Genomic DNA, 27469 nt, shown 5'->3' on the forward strand with positions numbered 1-27469 from the left:
AAGGACTCATTCCTACCTCGCCCACCCAGAGGCCGCGCTTCTCGACACTCTCCCCTCTCCACTCACAATGTTGCCTCTCCGCTCTCGCGCCGCCAGCGCGGCCGCCCGCAATGCCATCCGCCGCGCTCGTCCCTCGATACCGCGCGCTGCTCCTGCAGCTCTGCAGTCATGCACCGCCCGCCGCTATACCACGTCCAACGAGAGTCGCCAGGAGGGCGCGAGGACTGCTATCATGAAGATCCTCAAGGACGTCGGCTCCAAGCGTGAGATCCAGCAGTACCTGGCCCAATTCAGCTCGGTGCAGTCCCAGCAGTTCGCCGTTATCAAGGTCGGTGGTGCCATTCTGACCGACCACCTTGACGCTCTCTGCACTGCTCTCCGCAACCTGACCACCATGGGCCTGTACCCCGTCATTGTCCACGGTGCCGGCCCTCAATTGAACCGTATCATTGAGGCTGCTGGTGTCGAGCCGCAGTTCGAGGAGGGTATCCGTGTCACTGACCCCAAGACGTTGGGCATCGCCCGCAAGCTCTTCCTCGAGGAGAACATGAAGCTGGTGTCTGCGCTGTGGGCCGAGGGTGTCCGCGCCCGCCCCATCACCGCTGGTGTCCTGGGTGCCGACTACCTGGACAAGGAGAAGTGGCAGCTGGTTGGCAAGATCAACAACGTCAACATCAAGCCCATTGAGGCTGCCATTGCCGCCAAGGAGCTCCCGGTCTTGACCTCCATGGCCGAGACCGACGCCGGTCAGGTCTTGAACGTCAACGCCGACGTTGCCGCCGGTGAGCTTGCTCGTGCTCTGGAGCCGCTCAAGATCGTCTACCTTTCGGAGAAGGGTGGTCTCTGGAACGCCAACACCAACGAGATGATTTCGACCATCAACTTGGACGAGGAATACGACCACCTCATGGCACAGCCTTGGGTCAAGCACGGCACCAGGTTGAAGATCAAGGAGATGAAGAACCTGCTGGACGACCTGCCCAAGTCCTCCAGTGTGGCCATCATCCACCCGTCTTACCTGGAGAAGGAGCTCTTTACCGACTCCGGCGCCGGTACCCTGATCAGGCGTGGCGACAAGGTGAAGACCGCGAGCAAGCTTGAGGACTTCGAGGATGTCTCCAAGCTTAAGGAGGTTCTCGTCCGTGACAGGAAGGGCCTCGATGCCGAAGCCGTCGTCGACCGCTACATTCAGAACCTTGGCCAGCGTCCCTTCAAGGCCTACTTCGACGAGAAGATGGAGGCTCTTGCCATTGTTCTGCCTCCTACCGAGCAGGAGAAGACTGCCCACCTCGCCACCTTCACCATCACCAAGTCCGGCTGGTTGACCAACCTCGCCGGCAACATCTTCACCCGTCTTCAGGCCGATTTCCCCAAGCTCATGTGGACTGTTGATGTGCACGACGAGAACCTTACTTGGTTTGCTGAGCGTGCTGATGGTTCCCTGCGCCATGGCAACGAGGTTCTCTACTGGTACGGCATTACTGACCTCGAGGAGGTTCGCCAATTGATGCTTGAGTTCAAGCAGCATGGCCGCTCCATGTTCGGTGACATCAACCTTGAGTCTCAGCTCAACCGCGCTGCACAGTACGCCGAGGGTCTCAGGGCGAGGGCTGCACAGAACTCCCAGACCAGGTCCTACTCTACCAGCGCCCGCACGCTCAAGGGGAGCTCCATCCTTAGCTCTGCGTCTGCCTTCAAGACCCCCTCTTCCTCCAGGGGCTACTCCACCACCACCAACCCCAACCCTCCCTACGGCATCAAGTTCAAGAGCAAGGACTGGCCGTCCAAGGTTGCTCTGATCGGTGCCCGTGGTTACACTGGCCAGGCTCTTATTGACCTCATGAACAACCACCCCAACATGGACCTGAGGCACGTCTCTTCCCGTGAGCTTGCCGGCAAGAAGCTCCAAGGCTACTCCAAGCGCGACATCACCTACGAGAACCTGTCTCCCGACGATGTCCGCCGTATGGCCGAGGCCGGCGAGATCGATTGCTGGGTGATGGCCCTTCCCAACGGTGTTTGCAAGCCCTTCGTCGACGCCATTGACGCTGCTGGCAAGCCTGAGACCGTCATTGTCGATCTTTCGGCCGACTACCGCTTCGACTCCAACTGGACTTACGGTCTCCCGGAGCTCGTCGACAGGTCCAAGATTGCCAATGCCACCCGCATTGCTAACCCTGGCTGCTATGCTACCGCCGCGCAGATCGGTATTGCTCCGATTGTTGACTTCCTTGGTGGCCAGCCCACCGTCTTCGGTGTCTCTGGTTATTCGGGTGCTGGCACCAAGCCTAGCCCGAAGAACGATGTCAACTTCCTCACCAACAACCTCATTCCTTACAGCCTGACGGACCACATCCACGAGAGGGAGATTTCTTCTCAGCTCGGTACCCAGGTCGGCTTCATCCCGCACGTTGCCGTCTGGTTCCAGGGTATTCACGTAAGTTCTATTCAACCCCCTGTGCGTGGTATTCGACTAACCACTTTTATAGCACACCATCAACATCCCCCTCAAGCAGGAGATGAAGGCTCGTGACATCCGCCAGCTCTACCAGGACCGCTACGCAGGCGAGAAGCTCGTCAAGATTGTTGGCGAGTCTCCTCTCGTCAAGAACATCGCCGGCAAGCACGGCGTTGAGGTCGGTGGCTTCGCCGTCCACTCTTCGGGCAAGCGCGTCGTCATCAACGCTACCATCGACAACCTCCTCAAGGGTGCCGCTACCCAGTGCCTGCAGAACATGAACCTTGCTCTCGGCTACGGCGAGTACGACGGCATTCCTCTTGAGTAAACGAGACGTTGTGGATGATGGAACTTTTGCGTTGAGCGACAGCAGCTGTAACAGTAATCGTACCGGAGACTTGTTTCAAACCCTCTAGGGACTCCTGTTTTTTCCTTGGTTGGCATCGGAAAATAAAAGCGGACGGGCGATCTATTCAACTATCCCCAATTGCCAGAGGACGTCGGGGAATGGGTCATATCGACTAGGGTTTTCTTTACATTTTTTTCTTTATTGGTGTGCACTCGGTTTTTGTATATACAGGCGCCATGTTTCGCCTGGAAGAGCGGACAGAAAGTTTTTCATTTTTTGCGAGAGCGGAGCGAATGCGGGCACGTCCGATGTGTCGTGCTTTTCTTAGACGGGGCGGGCTGAGCGAATAAGAGGAAGATTTGTGTTTACTTTGTCACTTTCTTGGGTGATGTGAATCGCAGAGCGTGACAACATGTTCCATTTGACAGTGAGTGGTGACGTCATGACCGCTATTGAGACATTGTGGAAGGTGAGTCAACTCTTGAGACTAGTTTGAAGTAAGTTGCAATGTGCCGTATGTATTTATTGATTTACTAAAAGGGATCATTTATATTGAACCTATTTTCGAAGGCCAAGATGTGAATAACTATTGGGGTTTGAAGATGACTGAGCAATCAATACTTTTCTCAAAATTTGTAAAGGATGTGAGGAAGGCACATGAACTGGCAGGTGTAATAAACTGCTGGCAGTCTTTGTTTGCCCTTCCCACAGCTAGGGGAGGGGCAGGCAAGCCCCAACACACGATTCGATCAAGCTAACAATTGTCCAGTCCACCTATCTGACCTCCTCCTGCCTTCCTTTTCTCTTATCGCTCCCGCACATCAAACCTTTCCGGTGCTGGCCAACCAGGTCAATCCCGGTGCAATCGACGCCGCGTCGGTAAGACCCAGCGCCACGGTCGCACATGCCCCCGCGACTTTGTCCATCCTGGCGTTAGTGAGTTAAAATCAAAAGGAAAAAAAAAAGTGTGGGTGTTGGAATGGAGAACAGAACAGAACAAAAATGGATGGCGCCGGCGATAGGCGGAGAAGCTGGGCCGTTGAGCACTTTGGGTACGGAGCTCGACAGCAGCGAGTGTGCTGATTGACAGGGTCAGTGTAATGAGGGAAGGGCGAGATGGTGTAGGGGCGGGGAAGAGGAGGCGTTCGTGGGCGGGTGTCAGACGGCGAGGCAGCATGTAAGGATGACGCCCATTTCTTGGTGGTGTGTGGAGCTAGAGCGGCACGAAGGGATGATCAAAATTTTGGACGGGCTGCAGCACTGCTTTGGTCAGTTTGGAGAAGTGCCTAATGGCAGGGTCGCGATGTGAGGGCAGGAGTTATGATTTGAGTTTCGAAATGTAGAGTATGGAGAGTCTGGAGTGCAAGAGTTTGTACGTGGATGCTGCAGAAACCGCGTGAGGAATAACCACGTGTTGTCCTGCCATATCCCTCCTGTCGCACTCAATATTCCAAGCTTATCCACCAATACTCAATCATCATTGATTCTGACGCGGCCCCACCGAAAGATATGCCAAATTTGCTTCCGGATAAGACATGGCCCGGCCGATCACGAGAGATCGAATACTTTGATTTGATTTTAAGCCAAGTTTCACGGGCATCGGAATTGCCTTTGCAACCCCTTTGCTCCCACAATTTTGGTGGTGGCGATAACACCACCCTCAGTGTCGCTGAGCGGCACTACCCAGCCCCACAACCACCAGAGCAGAAAAGAATCCGGCGCAAGGCTATCGAGCGGGAAAATGTCGCACGGGATGGCCGGGACAGCAAAGTGATCAGGATACTTTGTACCTGCAGTGCGCCGTATTGGTCCATGATGGAGATTGTTCATCCCGCTTTCATGTGATTGCCAGGTCCGCAACTGCCCTTGCGGTCCAGACCAACTCCCAAAGTGGTAATTGGCGAGGCAGGATCGTAACGAGCTTCCGCGAGGAACCTGTTCCAGAATGCCGTGACGATATTTGCCACCAAACAAATATGTGGTTCGCTGCGGAGTCGGCTGCGGATCTAGGTCCGGGGGAAACGGGTCCGCAGGAATATCATTCGCCTAATCAATGGGTGGCCTATCCGCGACAATACACGGTCGAGGTGGAGTGGGGCCTCGCGGCCGGACGCGCGTGATGTTGCATGACGGGCAAGAAAGTCGGCATCAGAGCAGGCAGCGGATAGGCAGGGGAACGGTTCATCGGTGTTAGTCCTGGGGCTTCGCCACCGGAGCTCGGCGTGATTGGAGTTCTGCAATCTTCCGCTCTATGTCTTCTTTCTGCGTAACAAGTCGTGCTCGCTTCGTCTCCAGCCCTGCAATGCGTTCCTCGATGGGCAATTCGTAGACTTTCTTCTGCGCCTGGGATTACTGTTAGTGTCAGGCCGCAGACACATGTTGAGAAAGGAAAACTGAAGCGCAAAAAAAGCCACAGAGGGGCCAAGTCCCTCACAATGACCTTGAATAGTGGAGTGTTAAACTGCACGTACCTGCTTGTGTTCTTGCTGGAGCTTCAGGCCGGCACCGTACAGGGCACCGGTGGCAGTGATTGCGGCAACAGCGCCGGTGAGGACAACTCGGCGAATGGTCTGTTGCGATACCATGGTTGGGTGGTAGAAGGGCGAGCTGAGGATGGTGGAGCAGTGAATGCGGAGGGACAGAAAAAGCTCACAGCTTGTGAGCGGGCAGACCCTTGTCGCTGGGTTAACTCCGAAGCTCCGCGGGTAAACAGAGCCCAGCTCCCACCAGCTCTCTGCACGACAACAATCACTCACAACAACGTACAGTTCCTCAATCGCCGCTCAAACCGCGCGTCGCGTCCGATACCTCATCTAGAACCACCACCCTCGCCTCAATCATGTCCGGCATTCATCGTCCGACCAGCACCGGCTCTCGCATGAGCAGCGCGCCCTCTTCCCAGAAGCCCCGCCAACTTTCGCACCTGCACTCGCAGCTCGCCCAGCTCACGGCAAACATGGCGGACTTGGAGAACCTGTTGCGCATGACTGCGGTTCAGGCAGAGAGCATGCGTGGCCTTGGAGGATACTGCGGAGGAATGTACGTTTGATGCTGAAGCACCCCACCATGCGTGCAAGATAAGGAACGTTGTTAATTCGTCTTGTCTCTCAAAGGTTTATGGCAGCCAGCAAGGTGCTCGGAGAAGAGACCGTTAATGGGGGAAGTGCACCCAGCCCGTCGGGAAGCTCGCACGACCACGATAAGAGTACATGATGAGGCTCGAGACATCTTCTCAAACTATGACCGGCCATCCCCGGCAATTGTATTCTTCGGAGAAGCCGAAAAGCATGTCCGATCCTACCATGAACCTACGGCTGTCACATACGCGCGGTTGCTCTCCTCAACCACCTTCCGGCGCAAAGCAATCCTCCTATGCACGATAAGACGCATGATGCTTGATGACGATACCGCTAGGAACATGGGACCAAGGGTCGTTTATCTGCGCCTGTACCATAGTCCTAAGACGCACAAGCGCGTGCGGAGTGGCCGTGTTTCAGGGTGGATAGCATGTGATAGTCAGCACCTGCTCGACTGGGCGTAGGAGTGAGCAAACGCAGATAACAAAATACATTCAACGGAGTCTGGAGAACGTTGCCCACTCTGCAAGACGGGCGGCTCCTATGCTAATTATCGCCAATCTCTCTTGTCTGCGTCTTCCAGATAACAAGCCCTCATGCACCCCACAAATTCACCCGCGCGGTCGATGGCTATCGCCCCATCTGTGGGGATCCAGCTGGCAAGGCCTCCCTTCAGCTTATCATCAACCACTGCAGTGGGATGCACGGCCACCTGTCACCCACAAACTTTATCAGCGCGACGACGGCAACGACGATCCGGATGCAAGTAATTGGACACGCAAGTAGTTCCGTGGAGGTCATTCCGATGGAGCGGCGCAAGCCCCAGAGAAGATAAGATTTGGAGTGATCGCCTCGTCCCATCCCGTACCTGTCATCATACGCCTATCTAGGAAGCTGTGATCATCCCTCAAGGTGCCCTGTAGCCCGCTGATGACGCCCCGTCGGCCGACTAGCTTCGGAAAATACGACATGTTCTGCTTTTTCCCTCGATCGTCTCCCTGCATGCGCTCTTTTGGGACACGTAGGGCCTGGTTGACAGGCTGCTGGGAAGGGACCGGGCCGTTGGATCCGGGGGAGAAGGGAGGAAATGATAGGGAATTACCAGGCTTGTGCCCCGTCATTGGCAGAGATGGTGCAATCCGGTCAGATGCAGACGCCAGCAGCCAGGCCAGACCGGCACGCCTCGGAGCCACTTATCAAACGCGGGTTGTTTCTGGTCACTGCGCGTGCGTTGCGATCCGCTGGGCTGTTTGGCGCTCGGCGCGACACGACACAAAGATAACGTTATCTGGCGTCGAAATCGCAAATCAGCAGACGTTGCGCTCATTGCGCAGCCTAGTAGCTTTGCGTTGGTCATTTTTTAGCACCCCGACCCCTTCCAGGAACGTGGGTGTGGGCGGCCTCGTCCGCAGTATAAAGGTCCAATGTGTCGTCCGCCTTGGAACGCTTCTGTTTATAGCCGACTTTTCAGCCCTGCGCACCGGACGCTACCAGGACGGAGCCTCCCCTCGGAAGATGTGGAGCGTTGAGGACCGCATACCGGGCACCAGGGACAACATGACGGCATGGATCTCATGACGGACCTCAACACCAAGGACCAGGCGCACGCGTGCTCGACTTCCCAAAACGGAATATCTGGATGGACGCAAATCACCATCGGGCAGACGGACGACAATGAATCAGAACCGACCTATGGACCTCGTCACTTACTCACCCGCCCCGCCCGTTACCTGGACAATGTCATGTAAACTCTGTTGGGGGCCAATGGACCGCAGTGGAGCCGCGAAGCGCTTGGGACGAAAGGCGGTGGTGAGGCTTGCTGAAGGCTGACCGCCACGAAGCGAGTGTCGTCGTCGACTCGCGTGCACGCGGCAGATGGAGATGGATGAGACATGGCAGCCTCAAGTCAGCAGCATTGCGTTCGGGGCGTTCTCCACACACACGAGCGGCCTTCTGACCGATGCGCCGCCGCTGGGATTGCCTGGCTACATGCCCCGCGGTGTAACTGGAACCCACGCCGTTGCTATATTTCACCGCTTTGCTGGCAGCTGTCGTGGCCTGCGGCATGCGTCGCCAGAGATGGTAACGGCGCGCGCTCGGGACGAAAAGCTTTAGGGCGCGCCTTAACATTCACGACACGGAGGGACCGAAATCCCGGTCGACGATGCCCAGCGTACGAGGGATTGACATCTCTGGCCATTGTGAGGCTAAGCGGGCGGTGGCCCTCGCGAGCATGGTGAGACAAGCGCTATGCAGGAAGCTCCGGTTCAGGAACTCCCGGTGGCTTTTTCGACGGTCCGGCATACCTGCGGTCGGAAGGGATGCGAAGTGAGGGCCCTCCCGCCGCGTCGCTCCAACCATAGGGCGGGCAATATGACGACGGGGCCACTGCCGGAGCTGCTACTGGATACTGGCGTTGGACCGGACTGCACCGGGGCCGGAAACAAGCCGTTTGCTCGCCAAAGCTTGCGTGGCGCATTCCATCATCGCGCGGGATGGAATGAAGCCTGGCGCGGCGGGAGGGAGGGTGAGGAAGGGAAGGGAGGGCGGCGGCGCGGACCTCAGGCATGCAAAATCAGGGTCCTGGGGCGGGTCCTGGGCCTTCAGGCGAACACAGGCGCGCTGGAAAAAGGACCCCGAGGCCACACTAAACAACGGCCTCGCGTGTGCAATTTGGGGCTCCCGCACGCCGTCATTGGAGGCGTCGTCGCGGAGATTCAGAGCGCGGAGGCAGGCCCTTCAATCATCGCGGGCGGAAGGCAGCGGAGGGCAGCGGAGGGCATCGAAATCGTGGCGCGGCAAGCCACGGTTCAACAGCTAAAGCCGACCTGCAGATCGCATCCCACGGTGGCTTGCATGGCGACCCCCACTCGGACCACGCCGTCTTGCCGCAAATGGAAACGCTGCGTGAGGCAAAGGCCGCTCCATTGCTCGCGGCACTTGCTGCTGGAGGCTGGCACGGTTCGGATCACCAGGCACCATGTCGTCAAGCAGGGTCTGCGACAGGCGGCACTGACGACACAGTGCAACAGGCAGATTGCATGCGGTGAGCTGGATCTGCGCGCCTCCTGCTGGCCCAGGAAGAACACGCGCCCAAGCGAAATCCGCATCGCTGCATGTCGCCTAGCATGTGAAAAGGCCCACATTGGCTGCGGGCTGCCCGCTCACTCAGCCCGCGCGCCAGGGCCTCATAGCGACGACGCTGCTCAATGCTCGCGACGAAAGAGATCTCCTCCGCCACGCGCGGATTGAAACAGTTACACTGCAGGGCAGATCCGTCCAGGGCTCCCTCATCCGACCAGCATCCGACGATAGATCCGACGCTGACGGGTGGGCGACTGAATCTGGGATGTGCGCGTCCATCTTGCGATCGCGAGTCCAAATGTCGATGGTGGACGTTTATAGCGATTCCCAGCGCTGTGGTCGCTCACCCAGAAACTCTATTCAATGGCTGGTCGTCATTGACAAATAGGCTGCTGAGCAGTCGAGTCGATCATGGGAGTCCTTGCTTCGCGCGACTCGCGGAGCGGCCGTCGCGGCGCGCTGGCGTGTGTGCGCCCTCTGCCACGCGACAAGCTCGCAACGGTCCGTTGCTGTCAAACATCTGGTACGCCGGTGGAGCTGGCCAAAAGATCTCGAGCCGCCTCGCGCGGCCGGCTGCGCTCGAGACCCCGTCCTGCCGGCTCGCCGAAACCACCCGCAAGCAGAGCCAAGTCCGCGCTCAGATACAATGCCGCCCGTCCAGGCAGTCTATTTCAGATTGATTCCAAGCGGGCTAATGAGACCCTGCATACGTAGGCGCGGCGCGGCAGGCCGCGAAGTGGACTGTGATGGTTCCTTCCACCGGTTGCTTCGGGATACGGCCGCTGCGGCGACTCTGACTGGCGGCGCCGTGCGGTGGAGAAATATTTACCCTTGGGCAAATCGACCAAAATCGTCTCATTTCCAGGCCTTGCCCACCGAGCGGCTCACCAAGCAGCGCAGGCAACGGAATCTGCCGGGGGGCCTTGTCGAGCCTCACGCGAATTCGGAACGAGGTTGTTGGTCCGACAGCTGCACGGAAGATCCGCATATCGCTATATTCCTCTTCGGGGCGCGCACGCCGCCGCAGCCAAATCTTGCCTGAACGAACTCCACCGCGTTTTAGCATTCGCCGCAGGAAGGGGGCTGGGTGGGCTCATCATGCGTGCAGCAGCGTTTCCGCCCTAGAGCTGTCGTCCCAGATTCCTCCCGCGCCAGTTGCAGGGGCCTGTGGCCGCCGGCAGTAGGGCAACCAAACCGGGCGGAGGGAGCCAGCGGAGCTTGGGCATCTCCGCCTTTCCTCCGCTGGGGCACGAGTCGTCGAGAGCTTGTGTTTGGAAATAGCGGGTGCTGATTGGAGCCGCAATTAAAGGTTGGTCTTGCAGCACGCGGGCGTGCGTCAGATCGCGGACACGAGCCAGCGGCGGCAACAGGTCCTGCGCTGGCGTGGAGACGCTCGCGTGCCTCAAACCGCGCTCTTCGGGTCTTTTAGGAGAGCGGCGCGGAGGACAGGAAAAAGAGGGAGGGATCACCTCCGGCACCAACGCTCGAGCGCAACGGCGCCGCCGGTGGGCCTCTGTTTATTGCGGGCATCGCTGCTCGGAATTACGGCGGCATGTTCCATGGATGATGTTCTGCATGCGGGGCGGCGTTTCTTTTCGGGGTTTCTCTCTACCTACGTTTTAGACGCAGCTCGACGAGGCGGCGGTCTGGAACTGGCGGGCGTCGCGGCTCGCAGCGAGCATGTGAGACTCCGCCAGAGCGGATGGGATCATGTATCTAGTCGGCGCGGTTGGAAAAGGGAGAGGGTAGATTTTCATCAACGGTGAATCTCCTGTAGCGCTACTGGCACGCTCGCGAATCATGGCCGCTGGACGCTGAGCCGCGCTGCTGTCCAGGCGCGGTCGCATGGAGACGAACGGCAGATCGAGCACCCAGAGAAAATCCACAGACCAGGGAACGCGGGCAGCGAGATGCAGATTCCCTCCCGCGCGTTGCCACCGCCCGCAGCGTCGTCAAATGTGTCCGGCGCGCGAAGAAGTGGAATCCAAGTGGAGCTCTGCCGGCGTCGTCGCCGTCGCCGCCGCCGAGGCTCGGGTAGGCCTGGAGATGATGGGCAGGAGGAGGCTTGCCGGCAGCCGGCGCGCAGCGAGTCGTGTGCTCGCGAAGGGAGAGGGAGATCATCCATCGTCGTTGGTCGCTATGACACGCGGAGCCGCTTGCTGCCGCCCTAGGCGAGCTGAGAGCAGGCACACCTCCACGAGCGTCATCACCAGCTGCCAGCGGCGCGCGCAGCCGGCCGCCCGCGTGCCTGCCGCCGCCCACGCTCTCACCACGCGCCCCCGCGCTCTTCCACTGACGTGGGCGAGGGCGGTCGAGACGCGCATGAAGCTGCCGGTGCGGCGCAGCAATATCTGGCTTGCGCGGACGTGACTCGCTGCGGCATTACATCAATCCTCAAGCCCATCCGCTCCCGTTGCGCTTCCCGAAGCGTGTCGCGCGCCTCGCCCCCAGCCATCCGCCGCGGCGCTTGGTGCCCTGGCTGCACTGCCCGGCCGTTGGTAGGTCGCCGCCCGCCGGCCGACGTTCGCGGCAGCCGGCTGGCTGCGCATCATAGCACCGCAGCGCAGCTCCAGCCTGCTGAATCCTGCCGGCCGCACGCGACGCCAGAGCTAGTCGCATACATCATCGCTCCTCGTACAGTCCAGCGGCCGTCATCTCGCGCGGTCGCGCGCTCCCTGCACACCCGGCGCGGCGGCACAGGGCCATCCTGGACGACCTGCGCGCCACATTTGCCGGGCACTGTTGGCTCGTGGACGCACCGGCGGTGGGCGTGCGCGAGTCGACGGCGGGCCAATTCTCGCTCGCGCACCCCACCAAGCCGCTAGGGCGACTCTGGCATCCCACACACAGCCCAGCGCAGGCCACTCGCGCCCGGCAGCGCTGCGCACCACACCACCCGCCAGGGCCCCAAAAGGCCCGAGTCCATTCACAGCGTCGCAAGCATCATCCGGCCAAGGATCGCTAGTCCAGCCTCAGCGATTGCCCGCCCGGTGCTAGGCCAGCTTCTGAACGCTCTCCGACCGAGCGGCCTCCCCATCACGCCGCCTACTGCCAGCCATAGAAGAGCACTGTAACAAGGTCGCTCTCCACTGGTCGCTCGCCCGTGTCCATACAATTCAGCCCTCCCCAAGCCCGTGGACCGCTGGGAACAGCAAGAGGCAAGACCACCCTCGAGCACGAGAATCCTTCCACCTGCCACACCTGTCCCGAACCCCCGTGCTTTGCGCAACACTGCCTTCGCCAATGTCGGACGCGCAACATGGGGAGCGTGGGGGAGGCATGCACGCCTCTCCCCTCTCTGCCGACTTCGACAACGACGCTATTGGAGCGATGGCGGATCTACACTCCTTCCACACATCATCTTCGCCGCGGCACGTTCGCTTTCCCCAAGGCCACCGCGACGACGTCTCCGGCACCTCCAGCGCCGTGCAGTCCCTCACCTCGGCCAGCACGCTGGACAGCTCCAAGCTGGATCTCTCACCCTCCGACTCGGCCGCCCGCGAGGGCGTGCTTCGGGACACCTTTTTCCCGCGCCTCAAGAATGACGCCGTTCCCAACCTGGACGACCCCGAGGAAATGCAGAAGAAGGACCCCATAGGCACCCAAATATGGAAGCTTTACAACAAGCAAAAATCCCAGCTGCCCAATTCTGAGCGCATGGAGAACCTGACCTGGCGGATGATGTCGATGAACCTGCGGAAAATGCGTAGGCAGAGTGCACAGTCAGTTTTAAGATTTTGCGACATTCTGCGTGTCTGGGATGGTGTTGACAAAGCATGCCACTAGGTTATCTCACAAACCGACCAACGACGATAAGAGAGCAGGCTCGAGACCCACAACCGCGCCCAGCGGCATCGCCCAGCTACGAAGCTTGTCTCGGGACAAGCAAGCCCAGCTAGACCTCGAGGCCAGCAAGCCCGAGCCCATGAACCTCGACGATTTCATCGTGCCCTCTTCAGTCGCCTCTCCAGCGGGCGTGCCACACTCGCCCTCGGCCTCGGACGATCAGCCGTCGTCGACGAATGCCACCGCTCCCGCCATTCCGATAAGGAAACAGAGCCAGCTGAACGACCAGACCCTTCATATTTCGCGCGCCTCTGCTCCGTCCGTGCAGCCGGTAGTGTCGAGAGAGAATGAATTCGGTTATGTGCAGAGGCACGTACGCAAGACGAGCATCGACGAGCGAAGAGTAAGTTCCCTTTCCGGCGAATTGTTATCAGGAAATACCCATGTTAATCCTTATCAGCCTCCCAAGAGGAAGCCGGACGCGTCCCCGCAGGTACCCGCTGTGAGCAGCATTATGATACCCCACGACCCCGAGGACCAGGGCTTCCACGACTACTCTCTGGACCAACCTCACCCTCCTCAGTTCCAGCAGCACTCCAACTCCAACCAGATTCCTTTCAACCTCCACACCTTCGATATCGACAACGATCCCATCATCAACTCCGCCGGCCCCTTCCAGAACCAGTTCACCTTCTCTCCCATCGGATCGCCCATGGCTACCAACCAGGGAAACAACTACTCTAACATGTTCAACAACGCCCATTCGATGGCGTCGTCTCTCAACTCGACAGATTTCTACAACTCACCTCCAGGCTCCGCTTATCCCTCGACCGTCTCGACGCCCCAGCCGATCCCCGAAGGCGAGCAGATCTTCTTCGGGGATCGCAGCGGCATGGACATCAGGGGACGCATGGGCAGCTTCAACCCGCCTCACAACACTATGTCCAGCTCGATGCAGCCGTTCATGTTCAATCCTACCGCGAGCGACTCGCTGTTCAACAACGTTTCGGCAGCGGGACCACCTCCGCCTTTCTCGGCGCACTCTTACCATCAAAATAGCCATGTGGACCCCAACCAGATAGTTCATCCCAGCTTCTCGCATCCCACGCGCTCCCCTAGCATGGACCTGTCGAGGCATGACAACATCTTTCAATTCGGAGCGGACTCGGACGACAACGAGGAAGAGGGCGGTGCGTTCGCCGACCGCACGATGCCTATGCAGTCGCAGTATTCTCCAATGGACGACTCCTCGTTGGACTTCAACGGGACGTTCCAGTGGGACACCAACAACCTCTCGAACCAGTTCAATCCGACTGCCGCGCGTTTTCCCGCAGGACCTCCACGCAAGACGGTCACGATCGGGCCAACCGAGATGGTTCCCTCACCGCAAGATTGGAGTACTGGGGGCAGCCTCGGGCGTACACACGGTTCTGCGGCTTCTGTCAGCGAGATCCGGAATCGTGGAAACGATCCGCGCCGTCAGAAGATACCCCGCACCAGCTCCACGCCGAATGCAGCTGGGCTAGCCCATCAAGCGATGCAGCAGCGGCCGCAATCCTCCCCTAACTCGCCCCCAGAATCGGGTTTCAGTTCGGCTGCGCCATCTCGACCGGCGAGCCCTGGTGGCAGCAAATCAGGCGACCAGAGCGGCGCGCCAACCACATGCACCAACTGCTTTACGCAGACCACACCCTTGTGGAGGCGCAACCCTGAGGGTCATCCGCTTTGCAATGCATGCGGTTTGTTCTTGAAGTTGCACGGTGTCGTGCGCCCGCTGTCGCTCAAGACGGATGTCATCAAGAAACGCAACCGTGGCAGTGGCAACAGCGTGCCCGTGGGCGCTTCGAGCAGGTCGAAGAATAAGACATCGCGCAAGAACTCGATCGCCGCGCAGTCTACTGCGACTACGCCCAACTCAACCAAGGCCAGCGGTGCTGAGTCCGAATCCCCGAAGTCGATGGCGGGTTCGGCGTCCAATACGGCCGCCAACACTGCTAGCAACGTCAGCGCTACTGCTTCTAAAAATGGCGTCGTTCCAATTGCACCCGGTCCCCCCAAAACGCAGTCGCAGACCTTGGCTGCTTCTGCTCCGGCACGGAACGCTGCCGTTGCTCCCAAGCGGTTGCGGAGTGCGAAGCCTGGCAACCAGGATACTGAAATGGGCGACGCAGACGACACGACTGGAAAATCTGCTCCCTCTGTCAGCAGCAGCAGTCAGAGGAAGAACGAGCCGAAGCCTCTCGTCCAGGCCCCGCCATCCATGGCTACCCAGCACAACCCCATCCAGATGGGGTCCATGGGACAAGGCGCAATTCCCGGGTCCGGAAGCGGACCGCAGGAGTGGGAATGGCTGACAATGAGCTTGTAGACTGCCGGTTGTCTCACCCAACCCTCAGCAGCGTTACATCTGTGTCCACCACCTTGTCTCTCCACGCGTCGAGTTCGACGCTTTCTCCGTAAGCGTTCTTTTCGTCGAGTCTGACCGGCGTTGTTGTTTCCACCTGAACCAAGATGATACCTCGGGCGGGAGTCGATGGAAGAGGGACCATCGCACTTCCGCCCTCGCTTTTTTGATGATGGCGTGTTTGCACACTTCGAAGAGACATTGTTACATGGCTCTTTGTAGAGTTCTTTTCGTTATCCGATCCGTCATGTCTGAAGTCCGACGAGCACTACCACGTTCTTTCGGGCCTGTGTGGAGGAGGCAGGCGCTCTGCACCGGCAAGCGGGCCGTCGGCTCGTGGCGCAACACTCGATGTGGTGCGGCACGAAGCGACGTTTTTTTGCGGACCATAATCCCGGTTCGTCTAATACCTAGATTGACAGCGGTGGAGGAGGCAGGCGCTCCGCCGTGAATGTGGATAAAAAGACGAGAGAAGAGATTGACGATGAGATGGCGACTCGGAACACACGGTCCGAGGGAACCATCCAAACGGGACCAACATACGTAGGTGATGCAGTGGAGGCAGGCGCTCTGCATCATCTTTGGTACCCGTACCTAATACCTTTCTTGGTGGCTGCTGCTTTTTATCTGTTTTCTTGTTGCTCTGCTCTTTCCCCCCCCTTGTTTATTTGGCCACGAAGTTTACGATGTGATTCCCTTGTTCAGCTCGATTGTTCAGCCGTCATCGTTCTCGTCGTCGTGCGGGAATGGTGACGGTCGTTTTGGTTTGCGCAGCACTCTCTCGCGTTGTGTTTGCGCTTCAGCTCGGATAACGGGTTTTCGGCCGCGTTTTGCTGTTGTATCGCGTATAGACTGGGGCGGTGTTTTGTAGGAGGACGCTTCGCAGATGGGATTCGAGGATGGTTGTCGATGTTGTCGTTGTAGTTTTCGCAGGCTGATCCACTTCCGGACGGCGAGATTTGACGCAAATCGAGAGATTGATATCCATGAGGTGTTTTGAGTGCTTGCGTGTGACGTGTCTTTTTTCTCCTCCCAGAGGCCTCCTCTTGACAACACCATGAACGAACAGATGAGAAATGGGGAGCGTAGGTGATGGAGCAGATGTGAAGGAACAGCAACATGCGGTGCGCTGTCCTCATCCTGACGAAAGGCTTTGTTCACATGCCTCCTCCCTGCCAGCACGATTCATGACTCAAATGAGACCAATCATTCAGGATGGAAGAGGAAGTGGTCCATCTCGAGGCTCCGGGCGGGTGCCTGCGTGTTCCCATCCCGTTATTTTTACTTTTCTTATCGCGCGGTTGCACCGAGGAACAGACCAGCACCAACGATTGGGTGGTGGGTGAGCACACGACGAAACCGGAGGTCATCCCGTGCAGGAGCACGCGCGATCCTGTCCGAGGGAGATAAAGAACCTCTCTCTTTTCCAGGCAACCAGTGCTAGGTTTGGGCCGGTGGGGTTGGGTGTGGGTGTAGTGCGTGATATTCATTCGGTTGGTTCCTTTTCGGTATGGGGGCAAAAGCAGACCGTGAACCCATCCATCGGAGATCTCTGATGACGATGACGACGATGGTGGTAATCGTGCCGGTGTCTCGCCCGGCGTTCGGTGTGTGTCTGCGTTGCGTCTTCCATTATCTTATCGCCCTCTTGAATGATGAACCACTTTTTTCGATTTTGTCTTTTTCGCGATGCAAGCCATGGATGGCGCCAAATGTCGTCACCCCCAGTACCTCCTCTTTTCCTTTTCCGGGTTTGTATCCATAGCTCTTTCTATTCACTCTCGAACGGCAACGAAGATGCAGCGTAGATTCCAGTCCGAGGACGGCGGTAGCGAAAGGTCGAGGCGATTCAAATGCGACGGTCCTAGGGGGTCGAAGATGAAAGGGCGCGGATTCCATCCAGTAGGTGGAAATGACAGGTGAGAGGGGAAGAGGGTCCATGCGGCTCTTAAGAAGACTTTTTTGCTCCTGAGGGACAACAGGGTTGCTAAGAAAATATAAGCTAAGAAAGACGTGATCCCCACCTGACGTTGGGCCTTGGGGTGGTCAGGGCTTGGTTTAAGTGTTAGTAGGCCTTTTCGGTGGAAGAAAAAAAGAGGGAGAGGACGCGCTCTGGCGAGGCCGGCGCTCTCTTTTCTTCAATCGGCTTCGAAGCCGACGGTGCAGGAGGCTGGTGGGCGTGTGTGGCCGTGCCAGCAGAGTGCTCAGATCGCAGGGCATTTCTCTTGCTAACAGCAATGCCCTTTTGGGCCGGGCGGGTGGTGCGCCTTGGCAAATGGCGAGCGCCAGATAGGATGACGCCAATAAGGGCCGCTGCAGCCCACCCCGAGGGGCCCCTACTTGGCTCTTCCCCGGTGGAACAGGGGACGAGGCCGAGGGTAGCCGTCGTGGTGTTGACGGCGGGCGATTTTTTTCCTCCGGCGGCGGCGCGCCTGCACTTTTGTGCGCTCTGGCAGCCAATGCTTCCTTCCTTCTTGCGTGCTCACCGGGCGCGATAAGCCCGCCGCGCCGCGCTGGAATCTTTTCCTCCTCCAGGCCTTGCCAATCACTCCACTGCGTGCTCGTCGGCCGTGTCCCACACCGGTGAGCACTTTTCTGGGCGCGCGCACGCGCACGCGCTGGTGGCCCCGGCCCGCGGGGATCGATCGTTCGACGCGCCGCCCGGAACAGGAAAAAAACTCGACTCGCTCGCCAGCGGGCGCGCCGGAAGCCGGAGATCCGGAGAAGAGCGTCGCGGTTGGCGGCGGATGGAGATGATGGATTGATTATGGGGACTGCAGCAGGGGAGAGCATTGCTGGTGGGAATTGCATGGACGTAATGCGGACGCCGAGCTGATGGGTTATTAGGTAAGTGTGGCGGATGTCATTCCTCTAGAGGCGACTGCGCGCCGCCCGTGAGAGATTTTTGGTTTTCATTATTATTTCGGCAGCCCGGTGCGATCAGACTATGGGCTTGGCGCGCGCGACATCGTGAAACGGGTGGTGTTGACGGCAGTGGTCGTGGTGGTTTCGAGACGGCTGCGCTGGGAGCAGCTTTGAGCACATTTGAGAGCAAATGGCCAACCACCACGGTATGGTAGGCGAGCCTGCTGCCAAGATGCGCTGATATAAAGGATGCCATGGTCGCCGTCGATGTTGACTTCGCTTGGACCTTCGGCTGCGTATCTTTGACCAAGCTCACTCCTTCGACCGCCTGTCAGTCGATATCCACCCACACCTGCCTCTGGGGGAAGGCCGTCTCCGGATAGCGGCAACAAGAGCTGGGGAAGCGACTTCGGGGCCTCAACGCCTGGCATGACTTCAACGTGATGGCTGCGCCACAGGACGCCCCCATTTGATGACCAACTCCCAACACATCGCCCGTCAAGCCGCCCCGTCAAGCCTGCTGTCAACAATCGCTGTCAAACCAATCGCTCTGTCCGGCACACATTTGCGACTCGCTCGCCTGGAGCTTTCCAGCGCCCAGGCCAGAAATAGCCCATCAGCTATCAGCCACCGCCAAAGTCTAACCCCGCCTCCGCACTTCTCCCTCGCCAGCGCTTGCTCGCGACCGGCTAGCCTATGAGAGCTCGACTCGTCAGTGAGATGTGCCTATTTCGTTCGCCTCAGGCCTCAACTGCAAATACAATACCCGATTCGGATGCCGTGTTCCAGATGTGCGTCAGATTTGTAACGCTTCTCCGACGCTTCCGATGGCGTCTCGGAACCGTGGATCTCGCAGCGGCACGTCCAGACGGATCTCGAGCCGACCCCATTTCCCAGATGCCTGCCGTCCTTAAGCTTTCCTCTGACACCTGGCGCCCGTGAGCTTGGCCTCGGCTTTTCCGCTTCCAGCCATAACACCCCGCGCTATTCTTGGAGCCCAGGCCATTGCACAGCCAGTTCCCTCCGCATGACCCCTTGCGGCGCTTGTTCCTACACCAGAAGTGCCTCAAGATCTCATCTTTCACGCAGATTCCACGTCTCGTACACGCTCGGCTCAGCTCCCAGCGCCAACGCCATGCAGGGACGACTTGCTCGGCCGTCGATCAGGGCCCTTCAGAGATCCAGTTAGATTCGAAATGCCGCCTCGCAGTGGCTGAGGGTAAGGTTTTGGGTAAGCATTGGGCCATAACGCCGCGCTGGACGCTCGATAGCTGCCCGCACTTGGAACGGTAAGCGTGCGAGCATTCTTTAGCCGTGGCGCTACACACAGCCCCTTCGCTGCCGTGATTTCCGCCTCGTGTACCGACCTGTCGTAACCCAGGCACGGTTAGGAAACCCAGTAAACGAAGGTTTGCGGAAAGCATAAAACCCGCGGCTGGTCCGCTGCTTGGAATGTTTTTCTCCAGCATCAAATCAACTCTTCCTCATCATCAAAGATACCCATTTTCTCCTTCTGTTCAAAGAAAGGACTGTTTGATACAGTTTCCGCATAGCCCATCCTCTAATACTAAAGAACAAACACCACCACCAACCACCAACATGCATTTCTCCACCTACACCCTGCTGGCCCCCACGGTCCTCATCTCCCTCTCTCAGGCCAAGAACATCGACATCATCGTCGGCAAGAGCGGTCTTACCTTCGAGCCCAACTCGACCACGGCGGACGAGGGCGACACCCTGACCTTCAAGTTCTGGCCCAAGGCCCACTCGGTCGTTCAGGGTGCCTTCGACTCGCCGTGCACGCCCATCGACACTGGCTTCAACTCCGACTTCGTCCCGGTCGAGTCGGGCGCCGCCAACCGCACCTTCGTCGTGACCGTCAACAACACCAACCCCATCTGGTACTACTGCTCCCAGGGCAAGCACTGCCAGAACGGCATGGTGGGCGTCATCAACCCTCCGTAAGTCAACTTCCTCCTCTCCTTCACAACAGAAACAAAGTGGCTAACAACCCTCACAGTTCGAACAACCGATCCAGGACCCTCGCTGCCTACTCTTCCGCCGCCGCCGACGTCTCCGAGGCTGAGACGCCCGACAGCGTCCGCGGCGGTGTCTTCGAGTCTTCTTCTTCCTCATCGTCGTCGTCCGGCAGCTCCTCGAGCTCCACTCCTTCCGGCTCTGCCGCCACCCCCGCCTCGTCGACCGGCGCCGGTGTCTCCCTCGTTGGCCAGGGCGCTGCTGGTGTTGCTGGTCTCGTTGCCGTCGTCGCTGGTCTGTGGGGCTTGTAAAAGTGTGTTCTAAGTTGAATGTTTTGTACGGATTTGTACATGGGGGTGGGGCCGGAAGTGCACGGGAGGGAGGGAGAATGCATGATGGGGAAGCAGAGAAACCCGGCGTCTTGATGGCGCTTTGATCGGCGTTACAACTTTTTCATCTTCTTTTTTCGGGGAGTTTTTCTGGCTTTACCAGCCTGATGGGTGGGGTTGCATGGTATGGGAGCAGAAGACACATTTCAATATGGAAACCAGAGCCACGAATTGATGCATACTCGTTGCTACATCTTTGAATTACTTGATGTGTTTTGCGACTGCTATGTGTCTTCTAGATCATAGGTTTGAACGGCGCTCTTGAGCCTTGCCTCTTGCCCAGGGGTGTGTGTGTGTGTGTTTTTGTTGTGCCAGGGAAATGCTGCCATAATGCAAAATGGTCTTGCATTTCTTACATGACGAGGCAAAATGGAGGAATTCGAGCTACTAGCTTGCCCATTCTGATCTTTAATAGTGTTGAACGTGTTTAAGCTGAACTTTTAAGCAAGGGAGAGAGGAATGTTGGAGATGTTGAGCTGTTCAAAGTCTTGAGTCTTTTTATACACGATGACACGACCCAAGAACCGGGGGTGTGGGTCAAGATCTGGATCTTTTAAGGTGGATATTGCCACCGACGAACAAAGAGTGTGGAACAAAGACGAATCGATCAGACGGTGGATAATTATTACTGAAGATGGAATGGGCTCCGATCTTCTCTTTGTGCCTCTAGCAGACAGTGTTCTATATTAGCCCTGCCTTCGCTTACATCACGAGGCAGGAGGTAGGAGTTATTCCAGGCTTCTGAATGCTAGTGATGCCCATCTTGATGTGCCTAATAGATTTGTGCGTATACAAACCGAAATCTTTGTGCAAAATAGAGAGAAAGATAGAGCCTCCAGGTGATCGAGATCTTATATACTTTAAGTTCAATACTCAAAGAGGACCCTTGGCACTACGTGTACAAGTCCGGGCCTCTCTTACACTTTGAATGGTCAAAGAACCAAGACAAGAGTGTGGCTCCCAATCTTATCGCTAGGAAATATTCAGTGCGTGCGTAACAAAGGTGGTCCGGTGAGACAATGGATAATTATGAATGAATTCACAATGACTCTGTGTGTTTTCTTTGTGGCTCGAGCAGGAAGTGCTACTCAGTCAGTTGGGTGATGTTGAGCTTAGCATTTAAGCAAACTTTCGGATAATTAGGGTTGCATTCAGGCGAAAGAATAAGGTGCGTTCGGAACAAGGATATTAAATGCCTGACCCTGCACAAAGAATGCCGAAATAGATGGCTCGGCGCTTCGTCGTTGATATACTGGCCTCGTCTAAGATTTATATATTGCACATCGTGTCCGGAGATGATCAAGATATCCAGAATCAACAGTACACATTTACGAACTTCAAGGTAAGGAAGCTTGAACAAACGGAAAATCCGTCGAAACCCTTCTCAGCATACCAAAGCATTATAATGGCCACCCCTCAGAGTTACAAGGAGCACTCCTGGAACGTTTGCATCGTCCAGTAGAGCGTTCTCAATCATTAGTCTAGCGTAGTCTGGTTGTAGATCCATTGGGTCTTATCTTCTACTTCAATCTTGCGCCTGCAATCAAGTGACGTGCCGCACATGGACGCATGACCTCAGTGCTTGGTTACACGGAAGGGTGACATAGTAATTTCCGTATACTTTTTTGTTTATCTTAATTTTTTTTCGATCGCTTTCCGATGACGTCTGAGCCGGAAACTATATATCACCGCCACTGTGAGATCAGGCCACGCTCAGGGCTTTGGTTTGAAACATGTACACAGATTCGTGATAGTGTGTCGAGGCAGATACGTACTAGCAACAGTGGCGCCAATCCCGACCATCCGCCTCCCCCCCGTCAAAAAAAGAAATAAGCAAAAAAAAAGTTGTTTATGCGTCCGTGTAATTTGGAAGTCACCCGGTCACATGTGGTGTTCCCGTCTTGCTTTTCTTCCCTCTTGTCTTCTCCTCTACGGTTCCTTCTTCCCTCTCTCTCCTCTCGTGTTTTGATTGGTCGCGACATGTTCAGCAGGAATGTCGACATCCCGGATGGTTGGCACCCGGGAAGGAGACGCGGCATCGGGACCGTGGCACGTCGGGAGTTTTCCTATTTTTACCCTATGAACGCGGGAATAGCTGTATGATGATGGGAAGGGAAAGAAAAAGAGGTGTCTTATGACCGTCCGGATTTTCTGTGTCACTGCCGGGTCATCCCTTTCTTTCGTCCCACTGCCCCGGGGCTTCAACCGTTCGAGAAAATCGCGCGGATGCCGAGGTCGATTCTATCACTTTTTTACCTCCCACGTGGAGGTGTGAAGGCGGAGGGAGCAAAGATGGTGTGGATGATAGATAACGGAGAGTGCCGATACAAAAAGCAAGGCTTCGGGTAAACGAAAAGGAAAATTAGGACGGGAACGTCTGGGTTCGGTGAGGGGCGAGTAAGCCGTGAGTGGAAGGATTCAACGGCGGGCGGGGGCCAGGGCAAGGCTCCGTTCGTCAACGAACCCCACCTGACTGTAGACAGGATTGGACCAATCACTGGAAGGACAAGAGCAGAAACCAGAGAAGGCGGGTTCGGGGGAAAAGCAAAATAACACTTGATTGCACCGGCTTACCAATGCTAAGGACTACGGATCTCGTTCGGTTGCGATGATCCAACGCATAACGCTAGGGGAGACGGAATATTGCAGATCGCCAAGAGTAAAGGAAAATGGGGTATATCCCTACATCGGGGCAAGACAAGATGCTGAGCCGAGAGAAAAAAAAAAGTTTAAAAAGCAAGAACACCGTGAGAACGCCTTACGCTCGCTCCTTGCCGAACTGCACAATGCCGTCTTTCCGAGGCGGAAAAGAAAACATGGAATAGTAAACAATACCCGGTGCCAAGTCGATTTTGTGCCGCGAGGCATCCAATCTCTTCTGAAAAATGGGCGAAATGAAAACGATAACTCGTAAATAGTCTTAAAATTCTGCATGGCCGACAATGTCAAAGTAGGTGGATTGGGTATACGCCGGCGTGTCCGTGTCTCATTGGTAGGTTTTGACGGCGGTCCGCAATTGTTGGGACGCCGTGACAGGGTCATGTTGGGGTTGCATTGGAATATGTCCGAGGGTGGTATTGCGGCGAATTCGAACAGGACGTGGACAAAGAGTCGTGGAGAATGGCAAGAAGCATGGGCATCGGAGATGTTGTGGTGTGGCGGGTCTTAGCGGCCGACGCGGCGGTCGAGGTGTTCAACACGGCGGCGGTAGGCCTTGACTATCTCCCCAATGCGGCGGATCTTGTCGAACTCGACCTGGAGCTCGTCGATCTGGCGCAGGATCTCGTGGAAGCGGGCGATTTGGGCGTCGGCATCAGAAATGAGGTTTCCGGCGCGGTCGTACTGCATGGCAGTGGCAGACTGGGTCTGTTCGGAGAGCTGGGCGGGTCAGACAAAGGCGGAGCGGACCGGGGACTCGCGGAACTCACATGGGACCAGCGCTGCTGGATGCTGTGCAGTAGACGGTCAAAGTGGGTGCTCAATGCCTGCAGGCTGGACGGATCGAGCAGCAGACGGCCTTGAGACGAGGCCTGGCTGGCGGCGCGCGACGAAGAGCCGCCATGCTGGGAGAGGGCGACCTGCTGGTGATAGCGGAGGGTTTGGATTTCGCCCTGGGTCAGGCCGAGCTGGCTGTCCGGAATGGAGGCGGCTGGGGAGGCCATTGTGCGGAGGCACGCTCGGCGACGGCATTGTCAAGCTCTCACTGCCCGCCGCGTGCCATGGACGCGGGGAGGTGGGAGCGGGAAGGTGGGCGGGTTTGGGCGCGACGGAGGGGCTCAGGTAAGGTAGTAATAAGGCAGTAAGGTGGTTTGGGAGGGGCCCGGCAAGCGGCCCAGGCGTGAGTTCGATTTGACGCTGCACGACCAACGAGCGCGCGTCTGCAGCCCTATCATCCCGCAGCCGGCAGCAGCGCGACTATAGCGCGACTACAAAAAAACACTCGATGCGCATCACTTCCCGTGCGCTGGAACTGCCTTTGCCATGCGCTCGCAGCCACGCCCAGCGGCCGGGAGAGCCATAACTACCTTCCTCAGATGTGCCCGCACGCCCGGGCGGTAACGGCTCTGCCTGCGACCTGGCCACTCACGCCACGTTCTCGCACACCACCTCGCTCTGCGGCGCGACTCCAACACCCTCATCCTGGGGTACTTGCGCCGGAAGATCGTCCGCATCGGCACTGCGCGCGGGTAAAGATGGGCCTAGGGACGCAGGTCCTGCCCGCCGCATGTCGATAGACGTCAACGCCGCAGACGCTGAGCACATGACGCCTCTGACCTCAGGCGCCCGACTCTCTGGCCCGCGGATGCTGCCTCTTTCAGCCTGAATCCGACGACCTGCTCCACCTCGCATACCAAACACCCTCCGGAGCACCCTCCCCCGAGCACGAGCCCACCCGCTTAACTGCTTTGCTCGCGGAGCCTCCTCTGCCATATACGCAGTCAATCTGTTTGAATCATTGCGGATATTGATGCCGCCATGTATAGGCCTATTTAACAAAGACTCTCCCCCGTGCCTGTGTTTCGAGTGTCAATGGTTGCAACAATAGTGTTTTGACTTTCGTCACCATGCACGTTTCAAGCCTCTTTTCTATCGTGTCTCTGGCTTGCATCGCCTGTGCAACTATCCTGCAGAATGGCCAGGTCCGTGACGTGAACTTTCCGGACACGAAAATCACTCTCGACGACTCCAGCAATTCGACCTGGACCACCTACCCGCCCAATGCCACCGAAATAGGCTACAAGGGTCGCTGGGACAGCAAGCATATATCTTGTAAGTCTCACGCTTAATCACTGAGAGCGGGGCTGACAGTTCCAGGGTGGTCGTAAGTCTCCATGAAAGCTTGAATTGCTGCTCAAACCAATCACCTTGCCCAGAGCTCCCGGTCTCAAGTTTGGCTTCACCGGGGAACGCCTTGCCATTACCTTCGGACAATACACCTCCCCAGGTGTCCTCATCGGCTACCGTCTCGACGGCCAGGACTGGGTGCAGCTCTTTCATTCTCTGTTCACTTCCTGCCTCTTCCACCAGCCGCAACAATGGCGCCGCATTGCCACTAACCCGCCCTCTGCTAGCAATTCACCAACGTAACCGCTGATTCCACCCACCTCCTCATCACCCCCAGCACCACCGGCTTCAACCTCACCTACTCCACCACCCGCACATTCGAGCTCCGCGTCACCAACTGGTCCCTGGGCGTGCAGATCGCCGCCGTCCACGTCTCCCGCGCCGGCGGCTCCCTCATCCGCCTCCCACTGGCGCCGCGCACCCTCGAAATCATCGGCGACTCGCTCTCAGCCGGCCAGTACGCCACGTACGAAGGCCTCGCCTCGTACGCCTGGGACCTGGCCGCGGGGCTGGGCGAGACCGAGTTCAGCATCACGGCGTACCCGGGCATCTGCCTGGTCGACGCCGAGTGCTGGGGCAACGCCCGCGGCCAGGTGCGCCAGTGGCGCTACGCCTCGGACACGTCGTGGCGCGCCACCGAGCTGTACGGCGCCGACCACGCCGCCGCCGAAGCCTGGGATTTCGCGGCCCATCCGGCCGCCGACGTCGTCGTCGTCAACCTCGGCACCAACGACAACAACACGGCCAACAACGTCAGCAACGCCGCCTACCTCGACGCCTACGTTCAATTGGTAGACGACATCCACGAGACGTGGCCCGGCGCCCAGATCGTCCTGGTCAGCTTGTGGAACGGCTTCTACCAATTCGGCTCGTCGTGGGCGCAGGGCGGCGCCTTTGTCGACGAGATTCAGGAGGTGGCCAGGCGCTACGAGGGCCAGGGCTTCGTGCATTATTTCAATACTACCGGCATTATGCAGCACAATGATATTGTAAGTGTGCGCTCTGCTGAACTGTTCCTTGGCATTGGGTGGATGGGGGAAATATTGGTCGGTGAAAAGGGGAAAAGGGGGGAGTAGACGCGGTGAAAGGGAGGGAGCGATAGAGACAGCTTGAGGATGGCCTAAAAGTCTCGAAGAAAATGAAAAAGAAGGAAAGAAAGGAAATGGAAAAAGGAAGGAAAAGAAATGGAAAAAAGGAACAAACGGAGAAGCGAGTTTCGTGCGACGAACATGCATTTTGCAAGAGAGAAAAAGAAGAGATTGCTGACCATGACTTGCCCAAACACTTTAGGGACCGCAATGGCATCCTACCGACGTCGGCGCCCTCAAGCTCGCGAGCCACCTGATGCAGTTCATCAAGATCAAGTTCGACTGGGATCTTCTGGCAACTGGCCCCGAAGTACAGCACGAGACACTGTACTGGAATGATCAGGCAAACTACTAAGTCGCTTCAGAGGTGCATGAGCCCCTTTTGCTTGAAAAAGAGTCTGGGAGAGAACGCACAGGCTTGGATACCTAGATATACCGAGGGATATCGCAGCTTACCGGCTTGCATGAAGATGTTTTTCTGTGTATCAGGTGCCGGTCCCAAGCTCGTAATGGGCAGTCGAAGTAATCGTCCGAATGTAAATATGGAATCAACACCCAGACGGTAGCTTCAACTGCCTGTAAAGTTGAGTGTCGATTCTCGCAAAGATGCTCTGACACCTATTGTATCTGTACATATCAATAAACCAGGATAAAGCCATCTGGTGGCCCAAACATTCACCGCATATTGAAAAAGCACGGGACTTCTGAGTTAGAAAGACGTGTAACTGTTGCTTTTATTATTACTCCTCTATTCTGCACGTATTACGCAGATGAGAGCGAGCTTCGGAATACACCAACGCCCTTGCTACTTGCTAGAGGAGCTCAAGGACGTACGGTGTGGATTAAATGACAAGTACCTGGAGGAAAATAGGTGTCCAGGATCCGAAAATCTAGGATTAAACATTTAGGGGTAAAGGCACTGGGGTGTTACTTGGGGTATAAAGGGGGGGAATTTTAGACAAACAGTCAATCTTTGCTCGGGCTGGTGAAGAAGACTCGCCGAACAGATGTTATGCAGGCAACAAAGACACCTATTAAACTCAAGGGGGAATCGGATATCAATCTCGCTAAACGATCGCTCGCTCTACACATGTTTGAAGAAAAGGAAAACGATTGGGGGTTGTTGGTGAAACGCAAAAGGTGCTAA

General features: G+C 57.2%; 6 protein-coding genes across 6 annotated transcripts; 4 read left to right on the forward strand and 2 right to left on the reverse strand.

Moving 5' to 3' along the window:
* Positions 1–67: 67 nt before the first annotated feature.
* LTHEOB_1574 (Acetylglutamate kinase) lies at positions 68–2786 on the forward strand (the record flags this gene model as incomplete). The annotated part of the gene is made up of 2 exons (XM_035510290.1): positions 68–2437; positions 2490–2786. 2 exons carry the CDS (start codon positions 68–70, stop codon positions 2784–2786), a joined length of 2667 nt encoding a protein of 888 aa, XP_035366084.1.
* Positions 2787–4997: 2211 nt separating this feature from the next.
* Positions 4998–5392, reverse strand: LTHEOB_1575 (uncharacterized protein; the record flags this gene model as incomplete). Its single annotated transcript, XM_035510291.1, has 2 exons — positions 4998–5150; positions 5279–5392. 2 exons carry the CDS (start codon positions 5390–5392, stop codon positions 4998–5000), a joined length of 267 nt encoding a protein of 88 aa, XP_035366085.1.
* A 6819-nt stretch (positions 5393–12211) lies between these two features.
* LTHEOB_1576 (Zinc finger GATA-type protein) lies at positions 12212–15122 on the forward strand (the record flags this gene model as incomplete). Its single annotated transcript, XM_035510292.1, has 3 exons — positions 12212–12690; positions 12755–13157; positions 13215–15122. 3 exons carry the CDS (start codon positions 12212–12214, stop codon positions 15120–15122), a joined length of 2790 nt encoding a protein of 929 aa, XP_035366086.1.
* A 4500-nt stretch (positions 15123–19622) lies between these two features.
* LTHEOB_1577 (Extracellular serine-rich protein) lies at positions 19623–20311 on the forward strand (the record flags this gene model as incomplete). Its single annotated transcript, XM_035510293.1, has 2 exons — positions 19623–19984; positions 20044–20311. 2 exons carry the CDS (start codon positions 19623–19625, stop codon positions 20309–20311), a joined length of 630 nt encoding a protein of 209 aa, XP_035366087.1.
* Positions 20312–23554: 3243 nt separating this feature from the next.
* LTHEOB_1578 (uncharacterized protein) lies at positions 23555–24051 on the reverse strand (the record flags this gene model as incomplete). The annotated part of the gene is made up of 2 exons (XM_035510294.1): positions 23555–23767; positions 23818–24051. The coding sequence occupies 2 exons, from the start codon at positions 24049–24051 to the stop codon at positions 23555–23557; spliced, it is 447 nt and encodes a 148-aa protein (XP_035366088.1).
* A 903-nt stretch (positions 24052–24954) lies between these two features.
* Positions 24955–26677, forward strand: LTHEOB_1579 (Acetylxylan esterase; the record flags this gene model as incomplete). The annotated part of the gene is made up of 5 exons (XM_035510295.1): positions 24955–25159; positions 25205–25211; positions 25264–25372; positions 25462–26223; positions 26525–26677. 5 exons carry the CDS (start codon positions 24955–24957, stop codon positions 26675–26677), a joined length of 1236 nt encoding a protein of 411 aa, XP_035366089.1.
* Positions 26678–27469: the final 792 nt, after the last annotated feature.

The sequence above is a fragment of the Lasiodiplodia theobromae genome (genome assembly GCF_012971845.1).
Source record: "Lasiodiplodia theobromae strain AM2As chromosome Unknown scaffold_4, whole genome shotgun sequence".
Classification (NCBI taxonomy): Eukaryota; Fungi; Ascomycota; class Dothideomycetes; order Botryosphaeriales; family Botryosphaeriaceae; genus Lasiodiplodia; species Lasiodiplodia theobromae.